Raw genomic sequence first — 20,969 nt, 5'->3', positions numbered from 1 at the left:
GTTGACATAGTTTCCATACCTGACTGTCACACACAGCTGGAGCGGGTGTTTGGAGGCTGCAGAGCCAGCAGGTGGTACTATACAGCCGGCTGTTGAATGCGAACAGCCGGCCGGATGAAGAGCCAACAACTGAAGGGGAGAACAGAGAGGTTTGGCCGTACAGGATAAGCAGTGAAAGACGAGGAAACAAAGAGGTCCCGTGTTCTGTGGCAGGACGAAGATGGACTCGGAGCAGCCCGCGGTCACTTCAGCCATTGCCGTCCGCAGCAGCTCTGCTCTCCCCGGCTTCTGACTCTGCGAGCTGCTCGGGGCAGGACGGTGCCACTTGGCGGGCTGCAGCAGGCGGAGTGCAGCGCCTTGCGGTGAAACCTCCCCCCCCCCCCCCTGGAGAATAAAGCAAGAATAAAGCATCTGGTACCTGTGACTGAAAGGAAGAGGAGACCAACTGGGACAGCAGCAGCAGTTTCAGGACGCAAAATATTGTTAGATAACAGACTCGACGAGGTTTTACACCGAAATGGGGTAAGCGCCTCTCTATCCACGACACAGATTTAACTAGACTTTAAGTAAGAATTAAGAGCGGGGAAAAATGTTAAACTACAGGGACAAACTTTTATGATTATTCCGGGGGTTTTTTTCTGGTATAATTTTTTATTAAAGTAATTTACGTTAACAGTTGTCTAACCAATCCTCAGTCTTTTCTTTTACAGAAAAGAAGTCTTGGTGATCTTCTAAGATGTTTCCTCACCACAGAGAAAGGTATGGCCATCTACCAGCTTGTCCTTTAATATTTATTTATTTATTTATCTATTTAGATTTCTTGTACTTGCATGTGACATTGGGATGGCAGACACTTTACATAAATCTAACACAAATACTTTGAGATCTTGTTATCAGATCAGGGGGACTTAAGCTTTGATTTAAAGCAATCATTTGTAGTGAGTTTAAAACTGTAGTAGTAAGGCTGCATATGAACATTTATCACTGCTCTGCTGATGTTGGCTGTGGAGCACATCTGGAGCAGCGCTCTGGTTTCATTTCAGACTTAATGAATCTGTTAAATTAAGACATATTGTTATGTAGTCCCATGTGGCCCCAGCTTAGTTTATTTAAAACCATTTTCAGCTGATTGGGAGGAGAAGCATAGATTCTGGGGCCATCCTAGGGGAGCAGGTGTTACCATGACAAAATCCTACTTTCACTCACGTTAATGTAGATATTTCCTATTGCTGCCTCACTCCCTTTTTTATTAATCAGACTGTGTAGTGTTTAACATTTCTCTTAGAAGATTTAGATCAAAAGAAACCAGGTGAAACAGATTTTAGATATTGTAGTTAGTGACAGAGGTCAGAGCTACGCCTCAGGATGAACACACTAATTCCTGTCTGATCACTCCCAGGCTTTGTTATCATGCTTAGAGACCTCCATTAAGTAGGCCACCCCCTCTACTGAGGATGAAGGTCAAGTAATTGAATTGTTCTGCTGTTCAGTTAACAGACTATACAGAGGGGGAAATAATTATTCGATCCCCTGGTGAATCACTTCATTCGACAAGAAAAGTAAACATCACATAAAAATTATAATTGATTTGCAGATCAGTGAGTGAAATTCTTGACTGCTGCTATGCAGCTTGATGCTTCAGCTCCCTCCAACCGTTTTCTGTAAGATTGAGGTCTGGAGCCTGGCTGCACCACTTTATGACCTCTTCTTTAGCCACTCCTTTGGTGCTTTGGCAGTATTCACAGTTTCATGGTACATGGCCCCGTCTGTTTCCACCTCTGTGCTTGTCTGTAGAGGATGGTGTTCTTTTAGTCGAACTCAGCATTTCTCTTCCAAAGAGCTCGATATTGGTTTTCTCGCAAACCTTCTCTAAATCGAGATTGTGACTGGCAAACTGAAGACAGAGGTGTGCACGTGCCTTCTTGAGAAGGGGAACTTGCAGGTGCTGCAATATTTCAATGTATTGCAGCATCCTGTGTTACCAATGGTGTTCTTGGTGACTGCAGTTCCAGCTGCCTTCAGATCGTTAACAATCTCTTCCCGTGGAGCTTTGGGCTGATCCACCACCTTCCTCAACAATCATCCTCACCCCATTTGTCAAAATCATGCATGCAGCTCCAGACATAAGGTTTTTGTTTCATATTTTGTCTCTGTTAAAATGCAGCTGCCATAAAAACTACACTGTTCATTTCTTTCAGCATATACATACACTAGTTTGACCACCTTTGTGTTTCAAACGTTTTCTGAGAGAGGAAACTAAACATGTTGACACAAACACGTTTGCAGCCTGTGTTTGTCCGTTTGGTTGATTCCTGGTTCGTTCTGTTTGCAAAGCGGTCCGTGTTGTTCGGTCGGATGCCAGATATTATGTGGCAGAGCTCGTCACCTCAGGCAAGGTGAAAGCGTGGCAGTGATGGGATGATATTAGAGTTAATAGCAGGTCCACCTTCACTCTTACCCATTTTATGTTCTGTGTAAAACTAGCACTTTATGATTGTTTGACATCAATGACCTTATTGACTGACTCATGGGCTTCATGGAAAATAAAGAATAACATAAATATGACAGATTATTTGATAGTCCCTTGACTTTCTGATAACTGGTTAGTAGCTTTATTCCCCCTGGGCTTAAATAATGACCTGTTTTTACCATTTTCTGCAGAGGTCACAGCGGGCTGACCTTTATGCTGTTTCCTGTCTTAATCAGGAAGCATAAAAGCCGCAGGCAGCAGAGAGTTAATGTGACTGAAAAGCAGAATTGCAGCATGGCTTATTATCAGACTGGAACATGGTTGAAAGGGTTGGGCTTCTGCTGCTGTAGTCCAGCTGCTTCAAGGTTAGATGTGTTATGCATTCAGAGATGCTCTTCTGCTTAACTTGGTTGTAATGAGTGATTATTTGAATTAATGTTGCCCCCCAGGTAGGGTCAGAATTGAAGCAGGCTGGCCATTCTCCTCTGACCTTGGCATCAACAAGCTTAGTGGATATTTTCAGACCATTCTCTGTAAACCCTAGAAATTATTGTGTGGGAAAATCCCAGTAGATCAACAGTTTCCGAAATACTCAGATCAGCCTGTCTGGCACCAACAGCAAAGTCCCTTTTTTAAGCACCTTTCTCCATTCTGATGGTCATTGTGAGCTATAGCAGGTTATCTCAACCATGTCTACATGAAATGCATCCAGAGAAACCATTGTTGGTTTTTGTATTTGCAATGAGGTCACTGCACCAAGACTAGCCAAAATAATGCAGTTCCACTGGAAATAGCTATAGTGCGTTAAAGAATGCACGTCCTTTTTTTGAACTATTTCATTATCTTACTACATAGCAGCTCTTCTGATTTGCATTTCTATACCAGTGAATGACAGAGGCTGTCTTCTTGTGATACTCACTTTCACCCCTGCTGAGGAGAAAGGAGGGGTTAGCAGTGCTGCTGTTCACACCACAGGGCAGTGGCTAAACCACCTCCCGGCACCACTGACTGTGTTGCTTTGATATATTTACCTCGTATCCAGGATACATCGGAGCAAAACCTGCCAGGCGCAGATCAGAGCGTGGAGGGTGACGACTCGGGAGAGGGTTCAGAGAGTTCTAGTCAACATGCTTTGCCAGCTAACCCTGTTTGACTGGTGGATGACGCAGGAAAAATAGTGGGAGATAGCCAAAGGATGATCTGTCCCTGGATGACAGGGGAGACAGAGATGTCCTGTTATGAAAAAAAAAAGACAGATTTGTGTTTTTCATGCAAACAAGAAAGGATTTTTAAGCAAAACGGTTTTATTAATGGACCATATTTTAATGGTTCGATGCTCATTTTATACATTTAGACTTTACATTCAGTTCCTTCAGTGCCAGTGCACATTACTTTAAGTCTGCAGAGGGATTTTTACTTTGACATTCCCTTCTCACAGCATCTAATCATCATCTCTCTGTGATTCCTCCTTCAGGGAGCAGCCGATCTTCAGCGCCCGGGCCCATGTTTTCCAAATCGACCCCACCACCAAGAGGAACTGGATACCGGCCAGCAAGCATGCTGTCACAGTGTCCTTCTTCTACGATGCTACCCGCAACGTGTATCGCATCATTAGTGTGGGCGGGACAAAGGTGAGTGCGTGGGAAATTGGTGTAGACAAAATTTTAGATTCAGCAAAGAAGAAAGATTAAAGATGGACAGGGGGAGAAACAACAAACAAATACAGATCTGCTGTCTAGAAGTAATAAGTAAAAGTTGGTGGCTTTGGAATCAAAAGGGGTTTTGAAATAATGCCACAGGTCTAAAAAAGCACTCATCAACCACACTCCCACCAGAAGTCCTGTGAGGTGAAGAATTATATAACAAACTAAACCAAATCGAAGCTCAACACATTAGCAGCCAGACCATCTTTGGTCCGGGCTTGTGGATTTAGATTAGGCGGGTGGGGAGGGGACCCATCTGATCTCATCTTAGCACCTCTAGTGTGACCCACATTTCTGCTTCCCAGAAGGCAGCGCGAGGCAGCAGTTGGCCGTTCAGTAGCCCAATCCTGCCAGGGCTGGTGTCTGGCTCCACAGTAATCTTCTCTGCCACTGCTGCTCCTGCTGCTAGAATCCAGCATGTTATGTCAAGCACGTCGGCACACAAACGCAGAGCGCAGAGTTCATGTAATCATTGGTTGGAGGGGAAAGGGGTGGGGGATGCTTCTTCTTAAGCTGCCTGCAGTTCTAGTATTTTCAGTGCCGTTGCTCTAACACAGGAGATGACGTAAAATAAAACAGGTTTATAAATAGGTGTGTTTTCCTTTTCTTTTTTTCTTTTTTGGGGTCATGTGTTAGGAAGGACAGAGCCAGCTTTGGCAACTTCCCAGAGAATGATGTGATAAACCTGGTAGATATGTTTTGATTGTGCAGCTGCTGCCCTTTTGGCAGAAGTGTGAGCAATTGCCGAAACAGGTCTCAAGGGAGAACATGCGTGAAAATGGCATCCTGGTAACCTCCTATTAATGTTCATGCCAAACCAACCGCTGATTTTAACAAAACCTGTTCAGTAATACAAATACAGTGGCTCAATACTCCACTTCATGGCCTTGCTACTATATCATCTATAGCTGTGGTGAGGCTCTGCTGAGGCCTATTTTCGATTTAAATGCTCCAGCATAAGTCTCTAATGTTAGTGCGCAAAGATTTACTATGAAATGTGAACCAAATGTAATAACAACATGTCCAGATGCTTGTGGAAGCATTAAAACTCTCAATCTCACTGATGGGAATAAACAAAGTGAGTAGGGACCGTGAGTGTCGGTGCTAAAGTCCAAGACCACCCCTTTCATGCCGTGGCTGATGAAACACTTAACTTTGGACCACAGAGTTAAATGCCAAGCTGGATGCCACATCCCTGACATAGCTAAAATGTGAACCCTGTTACAACATCTGCACACATCCTTTAAAGCATTCTGTTTACACACCAGTAAACAGTCTTCATATGGGGAGTTACATGGTGCATTAAACATTCAGAAGAAGGTGTGATGGGGACGTAAAGAGAGTGTGTATGGTTTGGTGGGGCACACTGGCGTACTCGACCTTCACTTTGATCTTGGTACGCTTCAGTTACTAATATCGATCTCGCTCTGCTGTGACTCCATTGGTGTGACTAAATTTGACCACAAACAAACACGTTAACACCTGCCGGGCATTACTCCCAAAACATGTCCCGCTTTATACATTCAGATATTACATTCACTTCCTTCAGTGCTCACTGTAAGTCTGCAGAGGGATTTTCCCTTTGACATGCTTTATTTACTATTTTACTTTAAATGGAAATGTAATTTACAAAGTGAATATCATGCGGTATTTATTAGGATGGGAAAAATAGTGGAATTCAGTAGGAAAATGCATATTGAGGTGTTGTCTAGTTATTAAATAATAGATGGACTGGTACTTATATAGCACTTTTCTACTCTACTTATTCGCCTTAGTTCTTTTAAACCTAACATTCCCACTGAGGCTCAGGAGGTAGAGCGGGTTGTTTATCAACTGAAAGGTTGGTGGTTTAATTCCTGGTTACTCCAGTGTCCTCAAGTTGAAGTATCTTTGGCCAAGATACTGACATGGAGTTTTATCTACTGGGGTGTTTTAGTATAATACATACAGTGCTTAAGAGTAGAGATGTGTTTGAGTGAACGAAGCACTTTTTGTGCTCAGATAGAAGAACTGCTATAATAAATATCATTATATCTGCCCAGGGATACGTCAGCAATCAGCCAGGGAACCACTTACCCCCCAGTTGGTGGATCTTCTGAGCAGCCAGAGGCACATCTGTAGAATTGGTTTTCACACCACAGCTAACTAAAGGCTTTTTTAAAAAAAAATTTTTTTTATTAAAACCCTTGTTTTGCAGTCACTTTTTCAAACTGAGTCTGAGTGTCGCTGTGGTGTTTTCAGTGAGAAAAGTCTCATCTTCTGGAGTAAGACTCTCTCCAAGTTTTCTCAAGGCTGTGAGGATGTCAATTTTCTGCTGCGTGTCACATCTGGTAACAGTTTCCCCTTCATCACATCCGGGCCCATCTCTGCCTGTCTTATTCTCAGTCGTTCCCGGCTGCTTCAAGGAAAGAGTTGTATCAACTCCCAGGTTTTGGAGGCATCAGCCAAGCCTCCAGCGGCTCATCACCCACTGAGCTCATCCACAATGATCTCATCTCCTGACATAAGTCATTGAATTCATCCAGCTGCTCCAAAGTTTCCTTCTTTGTCTCTTCATGCTCTTCCTCATCCGGTTCTTCTCAGCATTCCTCCAGGTCCATGAGTTGATGCATTAATTTATCGAGTTGTTCCTCCATATTCTGCCTCAATTTGTGGAGAGGTCATCTACGGTTAAAACTGCATTTTGATAACTTTCTTAGTAAAGTAAGAGTAAAATGTTACCATTCACTGGTGAAATGTGTCATAAGTTATCATAAGAAATAAAAATAATAACTTGCAGTGCCTCAGTTAGAGCATGTTGCTGCCATAGTCTAAGAAGGAAGATAGCGTCTGCTCCCAGAGCCATCTGCTCTCAAGTTCAAGTTCAAGTTCAACTTTATTGTCACTTCAACCATATACAGTTTAAAAATACACAGTGAGGCAAAACAACGTTCCTCCAGGAACCAAGGTGCTACAAGACAAGTTAGTGCAAAAAAAATAATAATATATAATATATCTAGTAATAATATTGTGCAAAAGAGCATTTACAGGTTGGTGTGTGCGATGGTTTGGTGGTGTAGGTCAGTGTGTTTGCGCTTTGTGTTGGTTAGTCAGTCCAGTCTCAATGTTTTGAGGTATTTGAGTTAAGCTGAGTGATAATGTTAGTGTATGTGTGTGTGTGCGTGTTTATCAGTCAGTCCCTTTTTGCTGAGGAGACGGATGGCTTGTGGAAAAAAGCTGTTGCACAGTCTGGATGTGCGTGCCCGAATGCTTCGGTACCTTTTTCCAGATGGCAGGAGTGTAAAGAGTGTGTGAGAGGGGTGTGTCCGATCAGCCACAATGCTGGTGGCTTTGCGAATGCAGCGTGTGGTGTAGATGTCCTCAATAGAGGGTAGAGAGACCCCGATGATCTTCTCTGCTGTTCCCACTATCCGCTGTAGGGTCTTGCGGTCCGATATGGCACAGCTCCCAAACCAGACAGTGATGCAGCCGCTCAGGATGCTCTCAATAGTTCCTCTATAGAAGGTGGTCAGGATCGGTGGTGGAAGCCGGGCCTTTCTCAGTCTTCTCAGAAAGAAGAGACGCTGTTGGGCTTTCTTGTGCAGGGAGCTGGTGTTGAGGGACCAGCCGAGGTCCTTCTCCAGGTGTACGCCCAGGAATTTGGTGCTGTCAACGATCTCCACAGAGGAGCCGTTGATGCTCAGCGGTGAGTGGTCGCCTCGTGTCCTCCTAAAGTCAACAACCATCTCTTTTGTCTTGTCAACATTCAGAGACAGGTTGTTGTCCTTACACCAGTCCGTTAGTCTCTGCACTTCCTCTCTGTACGCTGACTCGTCGTTCTTGCTAATGAGACCCACCACGGTCGTGTCATCAGCGAATTTAATGATGTGATTTGAACTGTGTGTTGCTACACAGTCATGAGTCAGCAGTGTGAACAGCAGAGGACTGAGCACACAGCCTTGTGGGGCCCCAGTGCTCAGTGTGGTGGTGCTGGAGGTGCAGTTCCCGATCCGTACTGACTGAGGCCTTCCGGTCAGAAAGTCCAGGATCCAGTTGCAGAGGGAGGTGTTCAGGCCTAACAGGCTCAGCTTTCCGATCAGTTGTTGGGGGATGATCGTGTTAAATGCTGAGCTGAAATCTATGTACAACATTCGGACGTGTGAGTCCTTCTTGTCCAAGTGTGTCAGGGCAAGATGGAGTGCAGTGGAGATGGCGTCGTCCGTTGAGCGGTTATGGCGGTATGCAAATTGCATTGGGTCCAGTGAGGGGGGCAGCAGGGTCTTGATGTGTCTCATGACGAGCCGTTCGAAGCACTTCATGATGGTGGGTGTAAGTGCGATAGGGCGGTAGTCATTGAGACAGGACACAGAAGACTTCTTGGGCACGGGGACGATGGTGGTGGCCTCTTCACCTGCACCTAAGGGGACGACCTCTGTTATCTCTTTATCTGCAGGCAATTATCAACTGCACTGTTACGCCCAGCATGACATTTACTAAGACGTCTCAGAAGTTTGGTCAGTGGGCTGACAGCCGCGCCAACACGGTCTACGGTCTGGGCTTTGCCACAGAGCAGCAACTGCATCAGGTAGGTCAAAGTACAGCATTTTTAAAAATGTGCCATCCATTTCTTGTAGAGGGTTTGTGCTGCATTGTCTAGGTCATGACTTGCCCTCTCCTGTACAGTTTGCAGAGAAGTTTAAGGAGGTGAAAGATGCAGCTCGTCTGGCGCGAGAAAAGTCACAGGACAAAGAACTGGCCAACACTGCACTCACCATCGCTGCTCCTCAGGTGAGCGCCGTCCTTTTAGAAAGCATGAGCATGAAAGAAGAGCAAAGGTTTGTGAGTGTCACCGAGAAGCTGTAAATGTGAAACCTCTGTTATTCATGCACATTTTGGGCATTTCAAGACTGAAATTAGATGATTAGATAAATGCACCTGTATTACTTGCTGCAGCTCAACTATTAGACAGGGCCGCTGTGACTAAATCAAAGGAGGGACGGGGAGAGAGGGGAACGAAAAGCAAAAGAAATGTGAGCTGGGTCAGTTGTCTCAGAGGGAAGTGAAAATGAGGAAAACTAGGACGATGGTAAAATTATCCGATGCTGCTCAGCAGTACACCACACTCACATTTTCTCCCCACAGCTACCCAGAAGCCTCTGACTTGAAACACTTCTAATGATGAAAACGTAGTCAGCTCAGGGCCCTTTTCCATCAATAAAGAATAATCAGCCTTCAGTTACATCTGCCTGATCTTGAGGAACATGCCTATTTCCTTTTTAATTCTACGGCTGAGCAGGTTCCAAGTGACGTCTCTCACTCCCGATCGATTTAACGAACACATTGGGAGAGCCAAAGCTCCAGAAAATTGCCAACTGCTTCAATTCATTGTACTTGCTAAGTGGCACTGCACTGCATAACTGATCAGTCCGCAAAGCACGCTTTCTGACTGTGATGTGTTGAAAAGGTCATTTCGTGTTGTGTGCTTCGTGGTGATATGTTCTTCTTTTCCGTTTTTTCCACCTCACGGATTTCCTCTGCAGTTCTCACAGGTGAGTCATTATTTAGAGGAAATGTAAAACACGTGTGCAGGAAGCATCTTTATTTTTTCTTCTTGCCTCTGAGTTTTATACATTTTATACCTTCTCTGATGGGCAGACAGCTCTAAGCTTCTCATTTATCAGACGCTAAAACTATCGTGTTACAGCAGTCAGTCCATCGAGAACAAGACCGCGAAGAGAGAGTCATTTATTATTATCACGAGCTGTATAGCTTTGCTTGATTTTATATGCAGACTTTGACTTGAATGGGATTTTAACATCTAAAAGCAGGCGGTCTCTCTTCACTTTGAATAAATCCATTTAATGCAGAGTCTGTTTTTTTTTTTATTTCTTAATAATTCTGCATTAGTTATTATGAGAGTCCATTTACTGATGTGTTTCTCAGGACCTCTCGGATGAACTCCAGTCTCCACCGGTGATGTGCGTGAATGGACCGGAGGACAAGCTGTTTCGCAGCCAGAGCGCAGACATCACCCTGTCTTCTGAGAAGGAGCGCATTAAAAAGATGCTCTCTGAGGGGTAACTGCACACACACACACACACACACACACACACACACACACACACACACACACACACACACACACACACACACACAGAAATGAAACCAAGGAAGCCTTGAAGTTTCATTACTGAGAGCTGAAACAGCCTGATTTCAAACACACCCCATGACCTTCTTCAGTGAAAAAGGTTTTCTAGGTAAATCTCACAACTCGACAGCGATGTTGGTAATGCCAAGTCTTTGCAGTTCCACTATACCTGGGTTTGCATCAGCGCAACATGGCTAGTTTTATGCTTTTGTATTTAGCCATTATGAAGAGGAAGACTGGCTTTTTAGAATATGAACAGACTGTATTTACAGATACATACGGTCATGTGAGAATTGAATTTTTTGGAAGTGGAATAACTTAATTTGTCATCTCTCACATCACCGTGGTGGAATTCAGACCCACTTTTCCTTATACCGCTGCTTCAGCTCATTAAGGCCTACAGGCATTAATTTATGCACAGCTCACATCAGCATTTCAATCGGGTTGAAGGTGGACTTTGACTGGGCCTCTTGTAACACCTTCTTTTTTGTCCATACTGTTGTATATTTGCTGCTGTCTTTAGGATCATTATCCTGTTGTGTGACTGAGTTTGGGCCAAGTTTTAGCTGTCAGCCTCACATTTGACTCTAGAGTACTTTAATATACGGAGCAGTTCAACTTTGTAGATGCAAAACAAGCCCAAATCATCACCCCTAACAGTTGGCATGAGGTGTTTGTGCTGACATGCTGTGTTTGGTTTTCTGGTGCTGTGTATTATGGCCTAACTTCTCCGCTTTGGTCTCGTCTGTCCACAGCACATTGTCCCAGTGTGCTGTCATGAACGTCAGCATTTACCATGCTAACCTCTAATGAGTCTGAGATGTAACTCTTGGTGTTTTTGAAACTTCTGTGAGTATTGCACATTGTGATCTTGGGTTTCATTTTCTTGAACATCCAATCCTGGGATGTTCAAGAATTGCGTTAACACATACCTGAATGGTTCAAGGACATGCAGCATCTACTTGAGCGTGTGGACTTATAGGGGTCAGAGATTGAGCCACTGACATTCTGATTGGTCGATGACCCGCTCTACGTGGCCACCCTGACGGAAAAATACAGTATAACAATCTAGTAGTTGCTGTAACCACGCACTGTGTTTTACAAACGGTCTTTGTAACATCATGAGGGTTTTTCAAATTTCAAGTGGACTGTGCTTCTGACTGCACTTAACCAGACAATCCATTACCTTTTGGTTCCTGAGTGTTATCATGGTTTTCATTTTTTCTGTGTTAATTAACGCCGCTGACGTCATTCAGTTTGTGAAGCTCCTAAGGAAATGAACAGGCCATTGTCGAAGTGTTGACTCATACATAACACTGAATGAGGCTTGGAAGCATCCCTCCATTCAGTGCTTTGAGCCACCCACAATGCTTTTATACCCTATAGTCCAATTACCACGAAGAAAGCAGCTCCTGAACGGTTACCATGGCAAAGTGTGGCCAGTTTACAACATCAAGCTTTGGAGATGTTGGACAGAGCAAAGGAAAAGGATCAAAGATGAAGAGAGCATATCAAATTCAATCATCGTATATGTCTTCTGTGCAGGTGGCATAAAAGTGGACTCATGGAGTGGGAACTGGCTTGTCTTACTCGCTTACAAGTCATGCATTCATCAAATGTGCAGGAAATTCAGTTTAAAGCCACAGAGATAAAGAAGTTTCAAGGTCACTTCATTTTAAACTGGAACAAACGTCAGTGGGGACTGAAGAACCGTGATGGAAAGATGTGAAAAATACACAAATCTTTATCTGTCATCATCATCTGTCATCTTTCGTTTGTCTTTTTCCTTTCCAACGTCTCTTGATGCAGTTGGTCAGTTTGATCTCTGCTCTCTGGGTCGGGGTTGGGGCTTTAATAAGTGTTTCTTTGCTCTGTCACCAGACCTGTGAAGTAAGTTTCCGTCTGCCCTTTAGGTGTGCGGCTGCAGGCTACAGCCTCCTTAACACTTGTGTAGTGGCTCTGTGATTGTGTTAACCAGACTATCAGAGTTTCATCATGTTCCAGACTCTTGGCAGCAGTACAGCTTGCTTGTTACTCCACAACCAGCTATTGTTTTTTATCCTCATGTTGCAGTGCTTGACATAAGACTCGATTTAATATTGAAGTCATCAACATGTGGCAGTTTTGTTTATTACTAACACTGCATAAGCTTTTTTCCCTGTAAAGATTTGTAAGTACCTGAATCAGAATCAGCTAAATTTGCACTGCATTGTTTGATCAGTTTTCTCAATTTTATATAGCGGGATACAGAGTTAGATATGACTCCACTTAATGAAATCTAAAATCTAAAAAGCATTGTTGCTTTTGTTTAAATAAGTAACAATTTTTCTTCTTTGTGAGGAATTTTAACATTTTTTTTAAACTCTGATTGAAAGTTAAGGTCCAGCTCACTGAAACAGCAACTGATGAAACGGCTCTCGAGTCTATCCCAGCTGCCATAGGGCGGGAGGCAGGGTGCGTAGTTTTGGATTTGACGTAGATGTGTATTGGTATTCGTGTTTTTCAGGTCTATTTGTGAGATGAACCTGGAAGCTGAGCTCTTCACTTTACAGGACAGCAACTCTAAGTTGGTGGCAGCTTTGCATGAAGCGAATGCTAACGTGGAGCAGTGGAAGAAACAGCTGACAGCATATCAGGAGGAGACCGAAAGACTCAGAGACCAGGTGAGCCTCAGGGAGTTTGAGGATGCTCTGATGAAGTGTGTTCACCCTGAAGTCTCACCTATTAAATTATAGAAACATATAAAATACAGGATGTTTTTTTTTTTTTCTTGTTAAAAGCAGTAATTACTATTACTATTGGTTTTGTCTCTTTATCTTTATGACTGATTAAGTCAAACTCCTTGGATCTGAACTGGAAAAAACCCCACTAAGAGTATACATCACTACTACTCCATCAGTGAACAATAACAATGAGATCCATTACTAAGCTTTATGCCAATAATATCCAAAATTGTCTGGCATTTGCTGGCCACAGATACATTTAAAAAAGCTGGGAAAAAAAGTGTTGTTTTGCTGAGCTCATGCAGCAGGAGATCTGGATTAAGTCTGGGACTCCTGCTGCGTGTCACGCCCCCATCTCTCCCCATGTACCTGTCTAAAACTTTCAGAATCTAATGAAGACATAATGACCTAAATAAACTTACAAAAAGCTCAACAGAGTACATGTTTTAATTTTGAGTACACCTACACGCTGCAGACTAAATTCTTCTTCCTCATTCCCAGGACTTTTTAACCTCCCACTTTTTTATTGTGTATATAGTAGCTTTTGTCTTCATAGCTTCTTTGTATCCCTGCACTCCAACTTTTATGTGAGACTATAACATCCCACATGTGAGTTTTGCTTTGGATGCTTAAGCAGAAAGTCACCTTGTAAACGAAATCATTTTAAAGCAGATGGTTTGAAACTGCATTTTAAAAAGAGTCATTTTTGGGTGATGGTAGCTTTATTGTAAAGTGAGTGTAGCAATGCAAACATCACCTTTCCTTTAAATCCTGTTAATGCTTTCTGAAGAGTGCTGGAGTCAGATGCTGAAATTGGCTGAATGATCTTATTGTTTTATTTCATAATAATTTGTTTTCAATAGCAAAAAAGCAGATTAAAATATCTCTGTACTCTGGGTTTTCACTTTTCTCCACTGGTCCAAAGACACACTCAGAATTTCCCACTGCCTCACATCGCCTCTTGTCTAATGCACTCTGGCTGAGAAGGCTCCATCCACCAACTATCAGCACAACAAGGAGTTTAAAGAACGGAGGGATTAGTTATTCATGATAATGCACCATCTGTGACCTAAAAGTTGAGACATACGGTTAACAAAAAGTTAAAATTCTGAGTCTAAAAGCTGAGAAGTTTTCTCCTCTGGCCTCTGAAGCTCTTATACAACTCTGCAGTAACCTGTGGAATAGAAACTAATGGTTAAGGTCACACCTAGTGATCATTTCTGTGGAACAGGAACACAAGTAAGATTGCACAAGCAACAGAGAGATATTGCTGCAAGACTGATCCGGGGTTGTGTGCCTCTACGCTGCTGAGCGAAGCCCTGCTGCTTTTGATTGGGTCGTCCTTTGCAGACACTATATTTCCTTGTTTTGAAACTGGTTGTTTGGAAAAAAGAAGCTTTGCTGGTAACACACTCCATCAATCTCTGACTTGTGCTGCAGGCTTTTTCCCTCAGAAGCTTTAATCAAGGCGTTATCTGTGCTGGTTGAAGCGGTTCACTAAGTACACGCCAAATTACACTTGAATTACTTCTCAGGCTCCGGTGGATGCAGATGCCGCTGCCCTCCCTGTACCCGCTCATCAATAAAAGGTATTTTCATATTTGCTGGGAGCTGATTCCTCTGGGGACGACGTCGCCTCAGGCTGACATTTACAAACCTCTCTGATTTGATGCTTTAACACCTCGATCCCTTTCCCTTATAGCCCAGCCTTACAGTATCGATCACTACTGTTTCATTCGTAAGCGCTCCCCTGGTATTTCAGTAAGAAACAGCTTTCACTATTTTGGTCCACATCGACTGATTTAATCATACAAGTGAGAACCCCGTCTCCTTTGGACCGAGCTAGTTCCTACTGTTTGAGGAAGGGGACCAGGTGGCTGAAAATGGTTCATGTCTCCGGGGTGGTGTGTGTGAGAGAGAGAGGGAGAGGGGGGTTTGTAGGACAGCAATATCCTACTTTCAATGCCCCAGTTAGGAAAAAATGAAAAATCACCAGAGGGAGTTGGCATCCACTTGTTTCTCTCTTCTTCTTTTTTTTCCTCTTTTCTTCTTTTGAGTCTAAACCATACGCCGTTTAAAATAATCCAACGGGGCATTCGGGGTGTTTTTGGAGGTGTCCTTCTGTTTTTCTTTCTAATTCATGGAGCTCAGATGAAATGCAATGCAATGAGGATTTCATTCGTTAAAGTGTTGCTCTTCTACGGCTTCATTATAGTAGAAGTAGCCGCTTATTGTTGCAGGTGAACGCTGTGAGCCATCTGTAGGTGTGACTGAAAGCAAACAGAGTTGAGTGCTCTCTGTGATAAGTTTAATTCTGTCCGCCGATGAGCTCTTTAGCTTTGATAAGAGTTATAGGTGTTAAAAGTCTATGAGTTTTCCTGTTATTCACCTTTACGTTTCATGTCGTTGTTAAAATCTTTAGGCTTTTATGTCTGAATTACTATAGTGTGGTGCAGGGACTGGGGCCTTTCGGTGTAGAGGGTTCTCCTGCCTCTCACAGTGCAAATGCATGCATGTTACTGTAGGTTAACTGGTGATTTTGACTGGCCATAGGCGTGAAAGTAAGCATGAATGGCTGTCTCTGTGTGTTATCTCTGTGATGGGCTGGTGACCTGTCCAGAGTGCATCCTATCTCTTGCCCTGGCACAGCTGGGATTGGCTTCCGCAGCCCTGCTTATCCCTAAATTGGATAAGCCGATAAGAAAATAGATGGATGGTCCAAACTGAGTGCATCATCAAAACGTTCTGACGAATGCTAGAATAAGTCCTTTTAATGTTTTTAGCTGTGCTTCAGTTATTTTGGTTGTGTTTTACCTTAATCCGGACTGTAAAATTCAGTGGGATGGGTTACCATGTTTACATTTATTCCTGGTGAATTCTAATGTCTATGCAGATACTATATTAGAGCCATACTTTGGTTAATATTTATAGCTTGACGTAGCAATAGTCATCAATGGTCAAGGTCAAGGTCAAGGTCAAATTTATTTATATAGCACATTTCCAACAGCCGATGCTGCACAAAGTGCTTAACAATAACAATAAAATTAAAAACTACAGTGTAATACAATAATAACAATAGAAACAATAAAATAGAAGAATTGAAACAATACTAACTAATTCAGATAAATCCAGAATGCTTGGGTCATAATGTGTTAAAAGCCAGAGCGTAAAAGTGTGTCTTTAGTAAAGATTTAAATTGCTCAAGAGTTTGAGCAGATCTAATATTAAAGGGGAGACTATTCCAAAGTCTGGGACCTGCCACAGAGAAGGATCTATCACCACGAGATTTGAGGTTAGTCCGTGGAATGGACAACAATAGTTTTGAACTAGATCTCGTGGGTTTTCCTGGAGCATAGGCAGAGAGGAGCTCTGACAGGTAGGGGGGGGCTCGGGCGTTGAGTGACTTAAAAACAAAAAGTAAGAGTTTAAATTGGATCCTGTAGGGGACAGGGAGCCAGTGTAAAGAGGCTAAAATTGGGGTTATATGCTCTCTCCGTTTGGTACCAGTTAGCAGGCGAGCAGCAGCATTTTGAACCATCTGAAGGCGATGGATGGTGGCATGATCTAGGCCATAATACAATGAATTGCAGTAGTCCAATCTGCAAGTAAGAAAAAGGTGGATGATACGCTCGAAGACGTCAGCCGGAAGGTATGGCTTTATCCTGGCTAGCTGTCTTAGCTGAAAAAAACAAGACTGAACTACTGCACTCACCTGCTTATTCAATTTAAAAGAACCATCAATGTAAACTCCGAGATTTTTTACATGTGTTTTACAATACGAGGAGAGGGTACCCAACGTGCTGTCGATATGATTGAAATTGCCAAAAATGACAACCTCAGTTTTGTTTTCGTTTAGCTGTAAAAAATTTAATGATAACCACTGTTTAACGTCGTCAAGGCAGCGTAATAAGAGCTGCGGTTGATCTGATCCTGATTTTAAAGGTAGATAAATCTGTAGATCATCCGCAAAGCAATGAAATGAAATGCTGTACCGCGAGAAGATGGAGCCCAATGGCAGCAAATAGAGTGCGAAGAGGGCGGGACCCAAAATAGAGCCTTGAGGAACGCCGTATTTAAGAGGAGCTAATTTGGAGTTGTGGGGGCCCATATTGACATAAAAGAACCTTTCTGTCAAGTAGGAGCGAAACCACTGAAGGGCAGATCCTTTTAGGCCAGCATGCGATTCTAGCCGTGATAACAGGATGTCGTGGTCAACTGTGTCAAAAGCTGCTGACAAGTCCAACAGTAAAAGGGCAGCAGGGCTGCCAGAATCCATAGTTAAGAGAATATCGTTAAAAATCCTTAAAAGTGCTGTCTCAGTGCTATGTAATGATTTAAAACCAGATTGAAATTTTTCTGAGATCATATTAAAATCGAGGTGTGCCTGCAACTGTAGATAGACCACTTTCTCCAAAACTTTAGATAGAAAAGGAAGCTTTGAGATGGGCCTGTAATTGGACAGAACAGTTGGGTCCAGGTTTTGTTTTTTAAGAAGAGGCTGAACTACAGCTTGTTTGAAGCATAGTGGGACGCAGCCTGTAGTAAGGGACGTATTAATCAATTTCAGAATAAAAGGGCCAACAATATTAAAAGTGTTTTTGAGCAGACTCGGGGGAAGAGAATCAGAGGGGCAGTGTGATGATCTTAGGCCACTAACTATCGCGGTCATTTGGATAAAATTTGGCATAGCTATTCCCTTAGGATGGAGTGTCATAACTGATCGCAGTGACATCATCAGGTCAGAAATCAGTTTATTTAGCTGAATATTAAGTACCTCCAAGACTAATCAGCACATGATAAACATGGTAAACATTACACTTATATAATATCAAGTGCTAACTCTGCACATTAGCATGCTATTCTGCTATTTGATCTCAGAGATAGCAGTGTGTCCACAGATTCTTGCTTAGCTGTATTAAATAATGTTCTATCAGCTGTGATCAAGCCATAACCTCCACCTTAGACTGTGTGTATGTGTATTTCAGCTCTTAGACTGGATGGCATGGTGCAAAAATGTGTAACTTACTGCTCAGGGCTTCCTTTTCAGTGCATAGAAAGCAGTGCTGCTGTTTGTGTTTGCCCACCAAAGCTATTTCTGGATTGTACACATGGTGAAGTGCCAGCCAGCGTGCGAATTCGTCTTTGTGGCATTTTGTCCTCTTCCACAGCACTCTTATGAAACCAAGGCAGATGGAGGAAGAGGCGTTGTGTTGGAGAAAAGCTGCACAGGATAGAGTGTTAAACTAGGCTGGATGGGCCGACTGGAGCCTTTCTGTGTGGAGTTTTCGTGCTCTCTCTGTGCCTGCAAAGATGTCGAAAAACATCCATGTAAGGTTAATTTTAAGCTGGTTAGAGGTGTGTTTGTGAGCATGAATGGCTGACCAAGGTGTTCCCTACATCTCAACCAAACACGAGGTCACTCTGATCTGCATTTCACATTGTCTTTGTTCTCATTATAGTTCAATTGTTTTAAGTAGACCAGGGAAAAATAATTTGAATCAAACCAGTAATAGTCTGGACCAAATAAAAGCTTTTTAAAACATTGTCTTACATACACAACATTTCCATTGGTGTGTTTTGTAAGGTGGCTGACCTTGAAGCCCACGGCCCCAGTGATCTGTTGAAGGATGAGCTGACCCAGTCCCTGGAGGAGCTGGAGGCCTTGCTGAAGGCTAAAGATGAGGTTGGATATTTGCTAAATAACAAGGAATGACATGACACATCAACAAAAACATACAAAAACTGACTTTTTGATGAGTACCTTTCATTCATTCTCTAGGAAATTCACATTTTGCAAAGCAAAAAAGGAGAGTACCACGAAATGGAGCATCAGCGCGACGAGGCCATCCACAGATTACGGGTAGGAGTGACGTTTTTACAGTAACTCGGCACGTTTTCATTGCTTATCGGGTTCTGGTAAACCTTCTAATATTTCCCTCTGCCTTTTCTGTGTTTACCGTTCACTTCAGGAGATGGAGATGCGAAACTCGGACCTGGAACGTCGCATCCAGAACACGGAGCAGAACCTGAGTAACTCTCTGGAGGACCGGGATCGCTTGGATACTGAGATCCAGAGAGCCATAGAAATTCTGGACATCAAGATCTTTGACCTTAACGACCTCCGCCAGAGCCTTGTTAAACTTATTGACAAATAGGAAGGGTGGGTGAAACACGGCAGAGTGCAACCTGTAAGAGAAATGGAAGAGAGGACAGGGGTTCCGGCAGGAAGCAGTAAACAAAATAAGAAGGAGCTGGTCCCGGTCCTCTTCAAGCACAAAACCCACCTCGGCTGCAGGAAGGTCTGTGTCACAGCAGTGACGGCAACATCGCGCTGACTCTGAGCAGCAGCATATATATGGTAGAGCTTGTCCCGACTTAACGTAACGCTTCATGTTGCTTTCGAGGGTAACACTCAGTGCAATAAACCAACTTATAAGGTAAGTGCTTAACAATGCTAGTCGTTTAGGATTTAGAACTGGTGCTTCTGGTCTTAAGGATCACCTTTGTACCCAAAATCACAATGCAGTGTCAATATGAACAATAAGAGGCCTTGTTTTTCATCTTTACAACAAAATGAGTCCATGCTTAGAAACAGAGGAGCTGAAAAGTGAACGCACAAGACAAAAAAAAAGAAGTTTAGCTTATTTAAGAGCCTGCATATGCCATAATTATTACTGGGTTAACAGTTCACACAGGTCTTGTAGTTACCCATACGTAATCTAGCAGCTATATTGTGTAATGTGAAGGACCAGTGTTATTTTTTCAAAGGAATATTCAAGGATAGCGTGTGCTCGTAGTTGTCGATAATGTGGTTAATCTAGGACATGCAACTTGAATAGCAACAGCATCTAAACATTGACACCAAAGATCAAATGCTAAGAGCAGAGGGGGAAAAAGAGTTTTCCGTGGCGCGTCTTTTATCACATCCTCATTTCTTGTATTAGGAAACTTTTGATTCCTCAGTAAGCTACTTAAGTACATGATAGTAAGTAGGAAATATTAAGCAATTAAAGTTAGCATAACAATGGTTTTCCAAATGATATAAGCTGCACTTAAGAAGTAACCATAGGAAATTAAAATGCATCACTTAGTCTTACAGGTAAATATAAGTGACTTTTGAGCTTATCCAGTCTGAATGATATGCTGTGCATCATCTACTAACAAAGCACTAACTTAGTAACTTATTTACAATAGCTTCACATCTTAATGAACACGTTTCTCTCATTGGTGTGATGCATCTGAAGAAATGTAAGATGTTTTCTGCCTTCTGTTACTTTTGAGCACATTACCTTTAGCTGTGGACAGTATGCCATAGGCCTTGAGATTGTGGCCGTACTGTATGAATAATTAAATACGTTAAAAAAGAAAAACTCAATGTCTACTTCAGAGTCTTTTCGTCACACAGACTGTATCATATGACATTTTTTAAGCCTTACTGTACGGAGGATGAATGTGAACAGTGATGTCGGCTCTCTGGGCCACGTCATGGTGGTTTGAAAATAAAAGCAAACATTAAAATCGCTTTATGCAGCATTTCGTCTTTTTTTTTCTTGGGTTTGTTTGTTTTTCTTTGGTGAATATTGCATAGAAAATACTTGGACACTGAAAAAAATGCTTGTATGAAAGAATGAATGAGATGTCTTGGAAGTGCTCTGAGTACTTAAGTATAAGAACCAGTCCATTTACCATAATTTGCAGGTGCGACTAACTGACTCAAAACCCAAACTCAAAATGTAATACCTACCTACATTCAATAACGCTTTATTTAAAAAAAAAAAAAAAATTATAAATTCAATCCAGTAATATTATTTCAAAATAAAAATTAAAAACACAGGGTTGCTATGTTGTTGGTTTACTCTACAGACTGTAGATAAATCTGATGTGCTTTTGAAAAATATACTGGCCAACTTTATAATCTATTTTTTTCTTTTAATCATTCAGCTCAT

General features: G+C 42.6%; 1 protein-coding gene across 2 annotated transcripts; it reads left to right on the top strand.

Moving 5' to 3' along the window:
- Positions 1–10: 10 nt before the first annotated feature.
- Positions 11–20,545, top strand: LOC146553827 (homer protein homolog 3-like). Of its 2 annotated transcripts, none has more exons than XM_085253995.1 (10): positions 11–522; positions 711–759; positions 3,945–4,101; positions 8,606–8,737; positions 8,836–8,940; positions 10,117–10,229; positions 12,807–12,963; positions 18,608–18,706; positions 18,803–18,883; positions 18,993–20,545. In XM_085253995.1, the coding sequence occupies exons 2-10, from the start codon at positions 737–739 to the stop codon at positions 19,176–19,178; spliced, it is 1,053 nt and encodes a 350-aa protein (XP_085110121.1). In that variant the 5' UTR covers positions 11–522; positions 711–736; the 3' UTR covers positions 19,179–20,545. The 2 variants fall into 2 exon arrangements, with proteins under 2 accessions (XP_085110121.1, XP_085110120.1); XM_085253994.1 differs by having other exon boundaries at positions 12–522; positions 10,096–10,229.
- Positions 20,546–20,969: the final 424 nt, after the last annotated feature.

This window comes from Mchenga conophoros, linkage group LG18, assembly GCF_057382185.1.
Source record: "Mchenga conophoros isolate Kocher_MC1m ecotype Shallow Benthic linkage group LG18, M_conophoros_male_GT1.1, whole genome shotgun sequence".
NCBI lineage: Eukaryota > Metazoa > Chordata > Actinopteri > Cichliformes > Cichlidae > Mchenga > Mchenga conophoros.
This window is presented reverse-complemented; position numbering and strand designations above follow the sequence as displayed.